Source organism: Psammomys obesus, unplaced genomic scaffold, assembly GCF_907164565.1.
Source record: "Psammomys obesus unplaced genomic scaffold, mPsaObe1.curated_primary_1811, whole genome shotgun sequence".
Classification (NCBI taxonomy): domain Eukaryota; kingdom Metazoa; phylum Chordata; class Mammalia; order Rodentia; family Muridae; genus Psammomys; species Psammomys obesus.
The window spans coordinates 7,716,303-7,734,288 of record NW_026590701.1 but is presented as its reverse complement, the minus strand read 5'-3'; the positions used below and the strand labels follow the sequence as shown (position 1 = coordinate 7,734,288).

The window sequence follows — 17,986 nt, the reverse complement described above, 5'->3', positions numbered from 1 at the left end:
GCTCTAATTAGTTGCAACAAAAGAGCAAAGTTTTCCAACCTAGGCAAGAACCACTGTCAATCATAGCTAGAGGAGAAATGACATGCTAGATGCAAGAGGTATCAAGGAAGATAGCATACTGGGCCCAAAAATGTTATGGAGCATCAGAAAGCAAACAGAAATGCAAAGGGCAGGGATGTTGGGAGAAGGGGATCTCAAAAACCAATCCCCAAGGGGAAAAGAAGAGTGCTCATAACACACTCTTAATATCAACCATCTGCTCAGTGCATTTGGTAGCCCTGCTCATGGAAACCACATGCAGAGATAGAAAGGAGGTTTCTGCTTCAAGACTCTTTTGTCAAGATAATTATAGTAAAGATAAGTAAAGATAACCTAAAAATAGAAGTAATCATTTCCTCTTGCATTTCTGAGACATTAATTATGGAAAATTATATTTTTTATCCTAAGTTAGTATTTATAAAAATACTGAATAAATAAAACATTTGGGGAGAAAAAATAGTAAGATTGCATGCTTGGAAATTTTATGGGTTTTGAAAACAGAGAGAGACAGACATCAATCATGTTGTAGTGCCAGCAAGCTTCCCATTATCTTGAACTTTGGAGATTTTTTCTTCCCCTAGACATTGAAAGGCCGGAGCCGAGTCTGTGCCAACCTCACTCATTAACTTGGTGCCACTGGTTTTAATGAGGTAGGAGGCTCCACTAAGGATGAGGCCTGCAGGACAGAGGGATGACTGGTCAATAATAGTGAAAAATACTGTTTTTTGTTTTTTATGGGCTTCCATGGGCATACGCTATTGATTTAGTGGACCTTAATAGAGTCTACATTTTTTTTTTTAGGTTTTATTAAATCAGCTTACAGAATTATTTTTCAATTGTTAAGTGTGTTTCAAAAGCTTTTTCTCCCATCCTTCTTAAATTGTGACAATATTGATGTGTATTTGATTTGTATTGTTTTTTAAATTTTTATTTTTTAAATATTTTTGAGGAGTTATTTATTTACTATGTATATAATGTTTTGTCTGCATGTTTACCTACTTGCACACCAGAAGAGGGCACCAGATCTCATTATAGGTGGTTGTGAGCCATCATGTGGTTGCTGGGAATTGAACTCAGGATCATTGGAAGAACAAACAGTGCTCTTAACCTCTGAGCCATCTCTCCAGCCCTGGATGGGTATTCTTTGACAAGTAACTATTATGATTTTTCAAAGGTTAAAGTGGCAAATTAAGCTAGTGGGTTTGATGTGAGTGACCATCAAAGCTGAGCACTGACAATAACGGAACATTGAAGGGTTTAGTAGGTGTTGGGACAGTAGTCATCAGTCAGACCCATGGGGATTTTGTTCTAATGGAAGCTTTTTGCTTTGTAGCCGTTTCTCCAACAAGCCTCGATTTAGTGCCTCAGATTGCCTTCAGCACTCAACCTTCACCTCAGTTTTAGAACAGAGCAGCTTCAACCACCTGTGGCCCAGTGGGACAGAAAGATGTGTACAAAAAACTGGACATGAACCCTGGAGAGGAGGCCATCCTGGAAATATCTCTGGGGTCTAAAGTCCTCTAATGCCCTCCACTGCAACATGGATAGGCTACTTTTTTTGTGGTCATCAGGTTTCCAGCTCAGCTAATTCAATCTGCATGTGTTAGGATGAAAATGAGTTTGTCATTGTATAATGTGAGGGCATGACTGTGCTGAAATGATTATACAAGAATGAGAAGCTGGGAGAATGGAAGCCCATGAGACTGGAGAAGTTTAGGGTGGGGGCAGGGTGAGAAGAGCCCAAGTGCCAGAAATTTTGTAACAGGTATTAGGGATGCTGAGAGAGCCTGCAAGCCAGCATATGCGCTGGTATGCTAATAGACACCACAGAGTTTCTTTTGAACCTGACTGTCATGTATCTACATGAACTAGTGTTGCTTTGGAATTTGATAGGTTTAATTCAAGTGGATGTTGGTGATAAGAACTGTGATTTAATCTTTTTTGTCCCACTAGAGTTGCCATCAGGATTCTGCCTAGGTTGCAGGAGTATCCTCTCCAGCAGTGTTGATCTGAAGAAGTGTGGAGTGTCCCCTGGCCAGAAAGAATGGCCACACACTTTTGGGGATGCAGGAACTGACAAATGGCTAGCAGCTTTCTTAAAGTTCCCTACCACATTCAACTTTTGACCTTCAAAAGTTTTTTGTTGTTGTTGTTGTTGTTTTTTTTTTTTTTTTTATTAACAAAAAGACATGCCAGGGCTACATACTTAGGACCTTTACAGCAAAGAGGAAAAGTTTATTTTTTTCTAAGCCTTAAACATTCCAGAGATGATTTTCCAAGCCTTAACAGCATCAAGTTATTATGACATCTTTGAACTTAAGTCAGGGGGAAGTGAAGATATATAAATGGAAGTATTTATTTCCTTAAAATACAGCTTGGATTCCCTCTCCAACTTTGAGAAGGGGTACTGTGAGGAAAAGGGATACTCATTACAAATCTGGTAGTCACGGCAAAGCATTCTTGCACCTGCTCCATATCAGGAAACCTCGCATCCTCTCTTCCACTCAGACATGTCTTTGCCCTCGCAGTGTTTCTTCCAGCCCTGCCTGAAGAGGAGATGGAAATGGAACAGCAGAAGGAAACATGCTAACCCCAATGACCTTAGATGTAACATCTAGAGGGGTACTCAGTGTTTAACCTGCTTCTCACATCTAGTTTTCACTCTTTGGTCATTTAATCCTTCTGTGTTTCTCCACCCTCACCCAATTATTAAACATATTTATTTATCTATCTATCTATCTATCTATCTATCTATCTATCTATCTATCTATTTATTTATTCACTTTACATCCTGGTTGTAGTCCATCCTTCCTTGACTCCAAGTTTCCCCTCTCCCTTCCCCTGTTCCTCAGAAAAAGAGAGCCCCATTCTCATTCACCCCAGCTCATCAGGACGGAACATGTCTTCTTCTTCTGTGGCATAGCAAGGCAGTCCAGCCAGAGGGAAGTAATAAAAAAGCTGGCAATTGAGTTCATGTCAGTCCTTACTTCCCTTATTTGATGACTCACATGAAGCGTAAGCTGCCCAATACTACATCTTTGTAGGGGGGTTCTATGTGGGAGGAAAGAGAAAAGGACCTAGAGGTGACAGGAGCTCCACAAGAAGACCACCAGAGTCAACTAACCAGGGCCCACAAGGGCTTGCTGTGGCTGAAGCTTCCTCCTCTTCCCTCTCCAAATCTAGTCACTGTTTGCCTCACCAACAAGCAAACTACTTTTGTAAGGGTGGATTGCTGAGACCCACAGCTTTCAACTACCAAATGGGCATTCTGATTAGCTGTACTCATTAGAAATACAGCCACAGAGACAAAAGAAGCATGCTCACAAATGGAACCTGCTTGGTCTTAGGCAAGGTTTCTAATGAGTTGTCATTTACAGACTGGGGCCTTTTATCCTCTCTGCTCTTTATTATCTTTCTTCACCAAATATTGCTGCAGTCTCAACATAGCATGAATCCAGAGCAAAGTGAGGCTCCCAGACCCCTGTCGTATGATAGACTCCTTCCCTTCACAGAACAGTAAGACCTTTTCCATACTTGTACTGTGTTCCTCTGGACCCCCGCTCACATGGGGATGAGTATAAACGTGCTCATGGCCCTGGTTTGGATCACTCTAGAGGTTCCAGTATTCATGTCAACCTGAACCAAAATGAACAGACACACTGGGTTGTATCCAGGTCAGCCCGAGTCTCCCAACAACACACTCACCAATAGTTCATCCCTTGTGTCTCTTTAACAATTTTCTTGGCACAGAGAATGGCATCTGTGAGGTCATCAGTGACCAAGGCTGTAAAGAAAGGGAGTGTGAGGGTCAGCCAGGGCTTTTGTTGTCTGAGAGGTCCTTTTGCCAGAGCTTCTGCAGTTTTCTGGAAGAGACTTAGAATTGTGACTTTCCCTACAGAGAAACATGATTTTTTTTTCACCAAAACCACATCTTTTGTTCTCAAACTGTCCTCACTTCACCTTTCTGAGAAAGAACTACATTATTTCTCTATCCTATATTTTTGTATATATATATATAATGGAAAATATGTAGTGGGGGACTGCATTTAGAGATGATAGTAGGAAGCTTTAACAAACTGTAATGTTTTTTTATTATTATTTATGATTGTATGTGTGTGTGCTCGTGCCTGAGGAGGCCAGCACAGGCTATCAGATTCTCTGGAGCTAGAGTTATAGTCAGTTACGAACTGCCCTATTTGGGTGTCAGTAACCACGCTCAATGTCCTCTGGAAGACCATCAAGTACTCTTAACAATGGAGCTATGCCTTCAGCCTGGCAGTTGTGTTTTGTTTTTGTTTTTGTTTACCATCCTGTAGTCATATACTCGCAAGGTAGGGCAGCACCATGTTTTCTGTACTGGGGTCAGTTTTACATCTACACCATCTCTATGAACAAAGACTAAACTTTCAGCTGTTGTAGTTTTCCAATTTGTATGTTAAAAGTATTTAAGGTGTTCTTTATGTGAAGAAGATGCAAAGTTTTTAAGCTAACTGCTCCATTCTTTATTGCTTTGTCAGTTGAAGTGTGATCATTGATGTGCTTTTTTTTCTTCTGCTTTCTTGGAAGTAGTCTCCAAAACATGACAGAAAAAGTCAAAGATATATGAAAATTCTAAGATCACTTCTAGGGAAAGGTGCGGTCTCCAGGTGCAGACCTGAAGGCAGAATGGGGTTAGTAGAGATGGGGGTTGCTAGACTTGGAGCTGAGGAGGAAAGGAGATGTTGCTCACAGCACAAACTTGCAGATGCAACATGTAAGGGTTCTAGAGGTCCAGGTCACAGCATAATGGTTATGTAGTTAATATGTTATCATATATATCACACACCATATACCACACCACACCACAGACACACACACACACACACACACACACACACACACACAAACAATCTCTCCCACCCATACCAGCCCCACACAACATACATCCCGCATACATATACATACCATACACACACCCTGTGCACACATTTGTAACACACAGAAGCCATACAAATATCACACAACCTATAAACACACACCTCATACATACAGCACACACAAAACACACTCTCCCCACACTATACACCACCTTAATACCCTACCTTACCACACACATATACACACGTACATACACACACCATACACCTACACATAAACATGCCACACACAAATACCAGCATGCACCACACTCCCCATGTACTGCATATACACCACACGTACATAACACACACATATACCCCATAACTATGGATGTGCTACTAGCTGAGTGTAGAATGACTTCATAATATATGTGGATATGAAAGTATCACATTGCATACATTCTTTACCTGGGTTTTTATGGTGAATTATACTTAAATAAGGCTGGACAAGATGACACAGAGCAAACTTAACACTTAATACATGGAAAGCCCCAGCTTCTCGGTTGTCTTAGCTAGATTTCAGGTATGTCACTGTCTGGTATATCTCCCATCTGGTGCTTCAGAAGGCCCCACCTTTACACAAAGCCTATCGGACAGCTCTAGAACAAAGATGATTATGAACCTGGTGCTGTCTTCATGGGGATTAGCTCTCAGATGTGTTCTTTGGTGCTTTGACATCATTGCTGCATAGCCTCTAAAATCTTATAAAAGAACTACATTATTCTAACTGTAAGAAAAAAAAATATCCAGAGAGAAGAAATGTTGACTTGAAATATTAATAAAATATCATAACAAAGAATTGTTTGCAAATTTGCTTGAAGTGGAATTTTTCCTTCAGTGTGCTGGTTTACTTTTAATTATATTGAAAGTAAACTTTTCTTATATTAAAACTTTTCTTAGAAGATGAAGGTAAATTTATTCAAAATGTGGCTCGTTTTGATTTTGATTTAATACACACTATAATTTAATAATAATAATAAAAAAGGCTGTTCCTGGAGGCAGGAACAGCTGAATCAGGGTAACAAACCATTGCATTTAGTTTAGTAACACCAAAAGAAGCAAAGCTATGGCAGCTTTTAAGTCTTGTTTCTAGAAATGCACAACAACTATTGACTATCAGTTAAGTCATTGAACACATCTTTCCTGTGTCAGGCATACAGTAAGTATCTTTATGAAAATCCCCACTAATCCTCAGAACATTTATTTTGGTGGATACCATCATTGTCCCTATGAGGCCACATGCCTAGTAGAGGAGACTGTGTTTGGAAGTGGCTGGGGATGGACCCTAGAACAAGTGACATTGGTGATGTTTCAAGATGGGAAGGGAACATTACACATTGTAGGGAGGAACTTGCCATGTTCCATTATTCTGTGACAAGAGTATATCCCATGTATGTGTCCAAGGGCAAGATTAAGTCTTGAAAGACAGTTTGAACCCTGAATAGGACTCATTCACAACAAGATCAAGTGGTGTGATTATGGAAGAGGGAAGTTGTTTATCAGCCTGGTTAGGGTGCTCAAAAGGGGCTACTTAGAGCTGAGTGTGGTGGTGCATGCCTGTAATTCCAGCTCTTGGGAGGAACAGGAAAGAAGATTTTGAGTTCAAGGCCAACCTCAGCTATACAGTAAGTTTGAGCCCATTCTAGATGATGAAAATCAATACTGTTTATAAAATTAACAACAACAACAACAACAACAATAATAAAAGAAAAACCCGCTGGAAATGACTAGACTAGTTTAGGTGTTTAGGAAGCCTGGGCTGAGAAATAAGGATCCAGTTACAGAGCTGGGACACTGAAACATATTGAAATTACCACAGAGGGGCAGCAGAGAGGCAAACATCGGGAGGTAGCAAGCTTTTAGAAGGATTCATGCCAATAATTGTTTCTGCCCAGGTTCCCTTAAATACCTTGAATGTCCAGTCATTCAAGAAATGAAACAGTTCCTCAGGAATGGAATGTAGTGTAATAGTTTACATCCAACAGCAGAGAACAGCAGTGATCGGTATTTAAAGCAGTACTTGCTTCCACTTAGCACATGCCAAAGACCCCATGCCTGCCCTGCCTCCCAAATAATTACAAGCTGCATGGCCCTGGCTTACATTTCTTTCTCTTCTCGGAAGTAACAAAGGCCAACTTAGATGCAAGGCCAATGAGGAATAAGATTAGCACACATGGCATCAGCAATTGCCTTCTTTCCCGTAACTACCTCTCAATAGCAAAGCCTGTGTTTTGAAAGAAAATTAAGATTGCCATTATATCAGAAATTTCATAAATGGTGTATGTACTTATGCATGAATGTATATACATATATATGTGTGTATATTTGTGTTTTTTAATTTTTATATGTGAATGTCTACTTAGTCCTTCTTCTGGTGCTCTAACCAAATGCACAGAACTAAAAATTTATAGATAGAGAACTTTAATCAGAGCATGTTGCTGGAATCTGTGCATGGCAGAGTACCTTACTTGGAAGACAGAGCATGCATGCTCACATGGGCTTCCCTCCTCATGCTATAAAGTCACTAATGTCAAGATAGGGTCCCATCTTCCACCTTCACCTAACTGTAACTGCTTTTCAATACCCCCCTTCAAAATACCAGTCACATGAATTTGATGATTGTTTCTAACATATAAACTTTGGGAGAATACATTTAAATGACCATGAATACATAAAAATCAATTCTGCCTGAGTAGTTTGAAGAAAGGAGGTGGGGATTTTAGAAATATAGTTTTGAAATGAAAGATTTTATCAAATATAAATTCTGAAGTGGCACAAAGCCTATTCTATACATGGAGGTGATGTCATGTACCTTGTGACAATACCTAATGCCAACTGGTTTCTGGGGCTTCACAATAATGTCTCTAGTTCAATACAAGGCAGACACAAAGATATTGTTCCCAATTACTGTTTTGTTGGCCCAAGGCTGAGGCAGACCAGTCACTGGAGGCTGATTAGGGTATAAAGCCAACATCATGTTTCTATTTTAAAGCTGAGTCTAAAAAACTTTTTTTTGGCTCCCTACACAAGGATTATCCTGCATTTCCTGAGACTTCCTTAATTGGAAGCAAGAGGAACAGTATTAACTGAATAAAGTACGTATTACGTGAAGCATATTTGTGATAACAAAAAGAATTTTTCCTTTCTGCTGTCAACAGCTGGAAAAATAGTGAAACAGTGGATGGTACAGGATGACCTCTGAGAGAAAAAGCAGAAGCACAGAGCCAGCCCCCACTCCTCAAGCAAGAAGAATAGGCAGGTGAAAACCAAGACATATCAGATGCCTTAGAGAGTATCTGAGAGGCAGGCTGAACACGCCTGAACCAATCTGGGTGAGCCAAGGGTCTGATTCCTTGGCCCAAGCAGGAACAAATGCCCTGGAACTAGAAAACAGCAGGTTCAACAGGTTGGCAAAGTTACCTTATTTCTGCCTACTTAGGAGGAAGAGACCTCACAGAACCTCTAGGACATTCCAAACAGATGCTAGGAAATAAGCAAAAGAACCACCTGCACATAAAATAGTCTAGAACTCTGTCAAGATATTTAAATACAAACTTAGTTACTTGTCAAAATTCAACATTCTTTACAGACAGCAAGCCAGACACCCACTAAGGTTGTTTAAACACACTATCTAGTAGCCAAGAAAAATATGTGTAAAAAATAGTGTCAATACATAATCCATAATAAGAATAAAAATAGTCAATGGAAAGAGAAAAATAGGATATAAGATGGAGCATTTCCTACCACTAGATGAAAAAAAGGTATGGGATCAGATTTTGAAGACAGAATTTGAAGAATCAATAGAAAGTCCTGAAATAGAACACACAAAAGAAAGAACCAGGTGAGCGATGAGAGACCACTGAGCATGTCAGGCACATCCTAGGAGAATCTAGGGGAAGAACCCTTAAGAATCAGATTTTTTCCTTTTCATCTAGAATTTCATGTATGTATAGAAATACATATTTATAAACACATTTTTGCTTTGGGGGCATTTTATTCCTGCATGTGTACTATGTAGAAATACATTTATATTTATACATAAGATATCTCAAGAATGAAAATGAAAGAGTGACTTTCAGGCAGAGAAAGCTGTGCATTCTTATTAGGATCCCTCTGCCACAAAAACAAACAGGTGAAGGAAGCTGTTTAGATTGTATGAAAATGAATACCTTTTAATTGCCTGCCCAAAGAATTCCACGTAATGAAGAGTGCTAAAGGTGGAGCATGTGTCACATGCAGTGAAAGCCATTTCCTTATTATAGAGTGGCCTGCCAGGTAATTATTTAAAATGAAAATAGGACAATTCATAATGAGGTCCACAGCATGCTGAAATAAAACACAGCACACTGCTCAGCTGGAGAGGTGGCTCAGCAACCAAGTGCGCTGTCTGCTCTTTCAGAGGTCCTGAGTCCAATTCCCAGCAGCCACATGGTGGCTTACAACTATCTGTGCTGGGATCTGATGTCCTCCTCTTCTGGAATGCAGCTGTACATGCAGATAGAACACTCATAATCATTAAATGAATAAATAAATCTTTAAAAATGCAACTTAACAAAAAACCAGCACACTATAAAGCAAGCATCTCATTTAAACTGCAGATAACTACTAAAAGTAAAATGAGCCAGACATAAAAACCACAAAACAAAAACAAAACAGAACAAAACAAGCAAACAAAAAAGAACTATGAAGTATATTTAATTAATTCAAAAGGTAGCAGGAGAAACAGATCCCAGAACAAATGCTGTACTAGACAACAAATAGCAAGTGGTCTAAAACAGGGCCCAGCAAACATCAGACATCATACTATGTGTATGTGTGCAGCTGTGTATGTGTTCACGTGTGTATACAGGTGCATATATACACGCATGACTATGATGCCCAGAAGTTGCCATCACTTCTGTCACTTCCTATCTTATTTTTTGAGGCATATTTTCTCACCGATTGGCTAGAATGGTGCCCATGCAAGGCCCCAGGATCCTCTTCTCTGGGTTTTTATGTTGGTTGCAGGGATCCAAACTTGGATGTTCATATTTGCATAGCAAGCACTTTGTGAACTAATTCTACTCCCTACCCATGTTTTAAAAATAAAGTCTTATTGGAAAACAGCCAGGCTTACTCATTTATATATTTTTTGTGACTGTTTTTACACTGTATCATCATTTACTAACTGCAACAGAAACCATATGTCCTGCAAAGCCTAAATAAAGTATTTATTGTATGTCCCTTTAGGAAAGCAATTGCTAACTTTGGTCCAATCAATACAAAGCAGTGGTTTCTAGAAAGAACATAAAAGCTAACTATGTTCTGCCTATAAAAACTCACTTTTTACATCAGCACATAGATGAGTTAAAAGTAAAAGAAAAAAAAAAGGAAATTGATCATGGAGACACTTCTCAGAAGAAGATGAAGTTACTATCATGCTATTCTACAGTATCTGTGTAAGAGATGGTACCCTGGTTAAGGAGAGGCACGGACCTTAGTGAGAGCAGGGCTAACCCATCAAGAAGACACTATCATCAATAAGCATGCACCTGCTAACAGAGCTTCCAAAACTCGTAAGAAACAACAAAAGCACAAGAGCCACTATTTTAAGAATGCCTTTCTCAGTCTTGACAGAACTAAGACATAACAGACACTTTTTGAACATCCAACTGAAAACTACAGAGTACCAAAGCTTTTATTTAGATGCTTATTTTCCACGGAGACAAACTGCAAAGATCAACTTTTAAGACTAGAACCATATAAATTTTATATAGTCCCTGGGCCTTGCTGAGGCCTTTCTCCTTTGCTGAGTTTCTGGTTACTGGATTAATTTCACCTTTGTTTTCCTGATTTGTGTCTTTGTTTTTCTTACTTTAGTTTATCTTTTTGGTGATAAACCTCCTCTAAGTGTTATGAGAAAATTATATGGGAGCTGTGCTGGAACCTTCCACCATATCTGTCTTCACTGTGCTCTGTGCAATGGCAAGCAAATCGAAGGAAGTCATCAGTGGACTTCCATTTCCTCTGACTTCCCACAATTCAGAGTGAATACCAGTAAATGAGGAGGGAGGGAGAGAGGACAGTGAGCCTAAGATTATTTTCTTTTATAGTTTTTTCCAGGTCATTTGGCATAGCGTGTCCCAAAAGAGATCAAAAGAGGTCTGTATCCTCCAGAGATTCTTCAGTAAGAAACTGTTCACAGGCCTGATTCCATTTTGCTTTAAGTTAGGTGATGGGAATGTCTGCTGTTCCCAGTCACCCACATCACCATCCTCATTGTTTCCTCAAAGAAAGATCACTCATTCATTAGTAGATTTAAATTTTTCCTAGAAGAGTAATCTAAATCTCATCCTGTAAGCTATAATAATGACTAGCCTGATAAGATATGCTCACTGGTGAAAGAGTGGCATGAATGTTGTGGAAGTAACCAGTCATTTTCTGATGGGATCTAAGGCCTGCTCCATAGAAGAAATCTATACATGGCACTGTTGACATGGCTGAGACTCTATGGCTAGATATGTCATAGACCCTAAGGAGACTCCAATACTATGATTGTGCTAAATGAACACAGTATGAAAATTATTCCTAATGGCTTGTTACTATGCTTAAAGATCATACCATCACTCAGCCTTAACAGAGAAGCTTCCTTTTGCAGCAGATGGCAATTAATATTGAGGACAATATTAATATTGACCTCAACTGGTGAACATGAAGAGATGAAAAAATTATAGTGCTCAGCCCTCAATGGGCTAACCATACCACGCCCCTCCTCCTTAAAGAAGAGGGATCAGAAAGTCTATAAGAGCCAGATATAAGTTTGTAAGAGCAGGAGGACAACTTCAAAAGGAACACTTTTTCCAGGCACAACTGGCATATCTATCTATCTATCTATCTATCTATCTATCTATCTATCTATCTATCTATCTATCTATATGTCTACTATTTATAGTAGTTGTGACAGCATGCATAAGGCTGTTCAAGCTCTAGTCAGAAAAAAAAAATCCCAGCATGGAAAGTGGAGATGGGCATTAAATATCACCACAAGTTGAAGAATTGCTGAAGTTTGATATCTTCTGAGAGAGTTCGTTTTTTTTTAATGATGTGACTCCTGGTAAGTCAACCACACTCTAGACCCCACTTCTGAGACTAGTTAGGTGTCATAGACTGGACTCACTGAGGAAAAGAAGAGAGAGAGAGAGAGAGAGAGAGAGAGAGAGAGAGAGAGAGAGAAAAGGAAGGAGGAAGGAAGGATGGAAGGAAGAAAGAAGAAAGAAAGTGTATATGGAGGGGAGGTGGAGAGGGTGAATCTGGGAGAGGTTGGTGTAGAGGGGGAATGTGATCAAAATAAACTGTGATATTCTCAAATAATTAATAAAACAATTTTTCTTTAATTATCAGCTTTGAATTTTCTGTGAAGTCAGAATACCATAAGATATAAAATGTGAAGATTTTTGTTTTTAACAACTTGTCTAAAAATGTATTCATGATGCTCAAAAGATCTTGATGACTTGAGTAATAAAAGAATTTCTATTGGAAGTTATTCTTCAGAATTTTGAACACCTTCCCTCTTTCTTCCCTTACCAGTGTCACAGTTGAGAGATTTTATGTTGTTTAATCTTTTGTATGGACCACATATATTCTTTTTCTTAGTGGAAACATATATTGGATTTCATTTTTCTTTACTGTTCTGGAATTCTGGGACAATGTGCCTGAGTGTGAATCTCCATTATATGAGTCACACTGTAGGCCTTATGTGCTGGAGTCATAACCTTTAGTTTAGGTATTTTGGTTTATGTTGTGCTGTGGGTGGAAATGGAAACTTTATAAAAGGGTTTTGCATTTCTCCTCTATCCTGTCAAGACTTATATTCTTGTATTTTGCAATATCATTCATTTTCTTGTCCATATTTCTTCTGTTTTACATCTTTCTCTTGTGTTGCTATCTCCTCATGTTATTTTTTACTCTAATTTTTTAAGCCTTTCTGCCATCAGTTTTTAAATCACAAAAGTTATTTCTTCATTCTGTTCTCAAGAGGTTCCTTTATTCTTTGTTCTAGATTTATCAATGATTTCTGATGAGCACAGTGGCTGTCAAGTAGGGATGAGATATTTTGCTTTTTTACTGTTATCTAAACAACTGACTACCAACATCATGGCTTCGACAGAACAATCTGTGAGTGGGTAGCATGGGATTGGTTGGGTTAAAATTGTACATTGACTCATACAGAGAGATGGTTGCTGCTGTTCTCTTTTCATGTACACTCCCTTTTTTTCTTTCTTTCTTTTTCTTTCTTTTCTTTCTTTCCAAGACAAGGTATCACTATGGAGTGCTGGCTGCCCTGGAAGTCACTAAATGGACTAAGTTGTCTTTGAACTCACAGAGATCCGTACGCCACTGCCACCTGTATGCTGGGATTAAAACTGGGTACCACCATAACTGGCTCCTTTCACCATTTTTATTTCATCCATGAGAGGCTGCTGCTCACATTTTTCTTCTTCAGTTAGACTTCCCAGAAAACACCCTCATAGACATGCCTATAGGTGTGACTCATTAATGCTCTAGTTGTCTCCTAAACCAATCAAGTTCATAATTAAAATGAACCTCAGCAGAGCGCAGATTTTTCAGAATGCCATTACTCACTTCGGGGTGCAGAAAATGTACAGGTTTAATGATCACACTTAACAGGAAGTCCCTAATAGCATTCTTCCTATTAAAGAATGCTGAGATTAACTTAGGCTTAGGAGGGCTAAAAGGTCTTACCTGCAAGAAGATAAAGATACAGATTTTTTTTTTTTTTTTGCACAGAAGATTTAAAAAAGCTAAAAAGGCCATCAATAGCCCTTGACTAAAAAATAACACATTTTGAATGGATCCAGAAGAGAAAACTAGAATCCAGGGGAAGAAACAGACCTGGGACCTAACAGAATGATGCTTATATTAAGGGCTAGTAAATAGCTGGGCAGTTTGCCTCAGAATGCTGTGGTCATTCTGTACTAATGTTGGGTATGGGCAGTTCACTAGATAATTTTATGCATGATTCAGTTTTCTGTCCTGCAACCATAGTACTGCTTGTCTTTGATGTAGCAAAGATCAATTAAAACAATTTATTTTCTGCTCCCATAGAATTTGGCCTAGAGTATTTTCTGACCGACTTTAATCCTGTCCTTCATTCTTTCTGTTTATGTCTTTAATAAATGAATATTTGTTGAGCACCAACAATAGCCAGATAATGTTCTAGGTACTAGGATAAGTACATCAGTGAATGAAATAAGGAGAGAAAACACAGCCATCTTCCTGTATCTTTTCTGCTTGCTTCCTCTTCTCCAGCTGTTTTCTTTTCCCCAGCTCCACTCACTGTGACAGCTATTGAGGATTCCCATGACTGTCAACACTGTGATGCTTAGGCAGCATCCTTCTTGACCTATTTCATTCTCTTTTTTGCAGATTACTCCTTCTTAGTCAGCTGCCACCAACCCCTCAAACAGCAGTTTCCAGAATTTCCCAAGGTGTTTTCTGTGATTCTTCTGTCTCTAGATTCTCAAATCCTGTATACCTTCCAAGTCCCATGTTAGAGCTTTCCATAAAATTTTGGGTGTGTGTGTGTGTGTGTGTGTGTGTGTGTGTGTGTGAGAGAGAGAGAGAGAGAGAGAGAGAGAGAGAGAGAGAGTAGGTAGGGGTTGGCCTTAGGGTCTACAGCATGGCAGATAAACACTTCACAACAGATCCCTAGCTCTGGAATTTCTTAAAATGTCACATTCCTCTGGAGCCCACATCAAGTGATCCCCTCCTGCCTAGCCACGGAGTTAGCTTTTGTATGAGCACAGTCTCAAGATCACCAGCTGAAGCAGATCTCATGCCTGCTGTGTTTTATTGCTTTCTGCTCTCTATGCCAGTCATGAATGTGTTTCTTGAATAACAGAAGCAGAGGAACAGGAAGTGAATCCTAGTCTAATTTCTTCTCATTAAGAAATGGAAATGGAAACCTGAGGTAGGGGCACATGCCTTGTGATACCAACACTAAGGGAGGCAGAGGCAGGTGGATCTCTGTGAGTTTAGGCCAGCTTAGTTTACAAAGCGAGTCCAGGACAGCCAAGGCTACACAGAGAAACCCTGTCTCAACAAACAAACAAACAAACAAACAAACAAACAAACAAACGAAATGGGAATGGAGCCCATTTGTCTTAATTCACTCAAAGAAACAGAGTTCAGTGCACAAAGAACATCTGTTTTGTATGCACCCAGCAAGGGCTGCTTTAAATCCCCATTGAAAACTGAAATGGTTCAGTCCGGGAAAAGACCAGGTCATTTGTTCAACCCTGTTTTCCTGGAGGGCTTACTAAAAACCTGCCTCACAGAAATAAGACATTTGTACACCATAGGAGAAGCTACTGAGACATCTGCTTGCCCCTCAACAGACTTGTAAATATGACCTCTGAGTTTTAAAGCAGATATAGGTGTATCTCCTGTGAGCTTTGGTCTTATCTCTCCTCTGAAGCTGACAAATCTAGATAATCAGAAACAGTACCTGAGCAGGCAACATGGCAGTGATTCTTCTGTCGTATTCTTTCATTTCTGCACCATGTGAAACTGTTTATCTGAAAAATGCCATAGTCAATGCTCCCATCCTCCAGAATGTTCTCGGCTGTAGTGTTGTAGTGGCTCTCATAATATGCCATGCATATCCCTAAATGGGGAGAGAAAGACCTAAGGGGACCACAGTATTGTGTCTCAGCCTGCTCTGTGGGCTAAAGTTCTTCATATATGCTACCCAATGACCTTCCTCCAGCAGACATTTGGGCAGGATGCACAAATGAAAACTATCAGCAGGACACAGGGATAAGTACAGGAGCAGGGGGGCCACACCAGCGCCTGCACAGTAAGCCGGTAGCTGAGTCTCATCTGGAGTTACTGGCTACTGTGGAGTAGGCCTAGCCTACTAGGCTAGGCCTACTCCACATACTGGGATGGGTGGCATCATTGTTCTTTTCCATCCATGTGGTCATGAGCATAGTTCTGTAGTAATAAAACCAAACCAAAACAAAGCCCAGGGCAATGGGAAGGAGAGAAGGATAAGATTATGTGGTTTGGGAGACCATGTAAAGAGCTAGCAGCCATCTCTGGCAGGGGTAGAGCCTGGCGGAGCTGGAGACTGCCAGGTGAAAGCATGGAGGGCATCTGCAATACCACATAGCAGACACAAACACTCAAAAGTAGATTGAGGCAGGCGACAGGGGAGGAATCTCACAGTTTCCAAGGCTAAATCCCCAGTAGTTGTCTAGGCCGGCTTTCACAAATATTTTTGCCAGTTTACATCGAGTGTAGACTTTGGATTCTGTGACTACGCTGAGGCTGATAATCAGGGCCAAGACGCTGACAGCCTTCATCTCCATGGCCTGTTGGAAGCAGAGCCTGCCAAAGATCAGGAGAGCATCAGACAACCTGCAGTAATCCTCAGAGCACCTGTCACCAGTGAGCATTTCAGACTGTTGTAATCCCTGTGTGGACACCCCCATATGAGCACTTTCTGTTTGTTTTCAGCCATTCTGGATCTCCATCGGGGAAAAAGGTAGAAGCCACTCAGACACAGTACAAAAGGCAGGAATAAAACTGGAGGTTCTTGCTGCTGTGTCCTTAGAATCAGACAAACAGAAATGACCTCCCCCATCTGACATACAGACAGAAATCATGGAATTTCCAGATTTTCACCTTAACTCTGTCTAGAGGAGGAAAGAACACACAGAGAGAGGTCTTCCCTACATATGCACTCAGAGTTTTCTTATTGCATCTAGAGATGAAACACACAAGGGCCTACAGAGACAATGAACTTTTGGTTTGATGAAGGGTTTGTTCTTTGTCATTCTCCTGTTTTGATGCTTTTCCAGATGGGGAGGTATTGCTTCAAACATACCAGTCTCTCATCTGACATTGCAAATGGATGAGGTCCTAATATGTTTGGCCTGGTGAATTAAAGTGGAAAGAGAACAATGGGTCACATTGAGTGGGCAATGCTTGGAGGTGAGAAACTGGGACAACAAAGGAATCTGATAACGAGTGATTTAAAGTGGGTGCAGACGCCAAGAGTTGCCTTTTTTGCTGGCAACTGGCTTCCAACAAGATCTTCTCCCATACAAATGATATCTTCTTCAAGTAACACTACTTTGTTGTCATGGGGTTGGTGTAAAGTATGAAATTTCAGGGCACTAACTCAGGGTTTGTGTAGTTTTTGTCTATTATTGTTTTCTGCACCTACCTAGAATCTTCCTAAGTTATTCTAGCTATTCTAATAATTACTAGTTATTCCCACAGAGTGAATCCCTCCGTTGAGAGGTAAGGTTGAAAATAGGGCTTTTTGGACAAGCATGGCCTAGCAGAGAACCACAGAGGGGCTTTCAGTTTCTAAGCAATGAGGAAACTGGGTGCTAATGAAGGACAAGGTTCGCAAACCAGACTTATTTTTTCCAAGTAAAGTTTTATTGAAACAGGGGTCTGCCCATATGGTGGCATATTGTGCTCTACTGTTTCCACAGTGCAGTGTCAGGCCCCAGGAACTATGTCAGGATATAGAGGCCAGCAGATCTACAATACTGTCTTTTCATAGAAAATGTGTTGGTCTGTGGCTTTACACTAGGCAGGTAAATGATGGGTAAGATGCAGAGCCTACAAATCAATCAGTTTTCATCCATTGCATTAGATTAGAATCTGCTCTGAGATAGATCAAGGCAATAGCCACAGCAATGGCAGCCTCAAGTATACTGAAGCCAGGGCTTGACCTTGCTAAGCTGTGGCTCCGCTCTTACTGAGAAGGAGGTTCCCAGTGCGGTCTGTAGACAATTTTCTGGGTGATGGGTGGAAGGAACCTGGTTCTACTTACTCAGTCAGTGAGCGGTTGTTCCCAGTACCTTCCTGAATACCCTGAAGCCATTTCTGATTCTCACAAGGTACAAGTGATCCTTCAATAACTCAAGGGTTTTCCCCTAGAATCTTGGCAAAAGAAGAATTCTTATGTCCTTTGTTTCCAGCTGCTTGGGGATTCTAGAACTCTGAACTTCTCAATAATCTTGTTGAGC

At 40.2% G+C, this 17,986-nt stretch overlaps 1 protein-coding gene across 1 annotated transcript; it reads right to left on the bottom strand.

Moving 5' to 3' along the window:
• Positions 1-2,515: 2,515 nt before the first annotated feature.
• On the bottom strand, positions 2,516-16,303 carry LOC129677884 (lysozyme-like protein 1). Its single transcript, XM_055608517.1, has 4 exons — positions 16,165-16,303; positions 15,445-15,603; positions 3,745-3,823; positions 2,516-2,585 (listed from the first exon to the last, which is right to left on the bottom strand). Exons 1-4 carry the CDS (start codon positions 16,301-16,303, stop codon positions 2,516-2,518), a joined length of 447 nt encoding a protein of 148 aa, XP_055464492.1.
• Between the last annotated feature and the right edge of the window lie 1,683 nt (positions 16,304-17,986).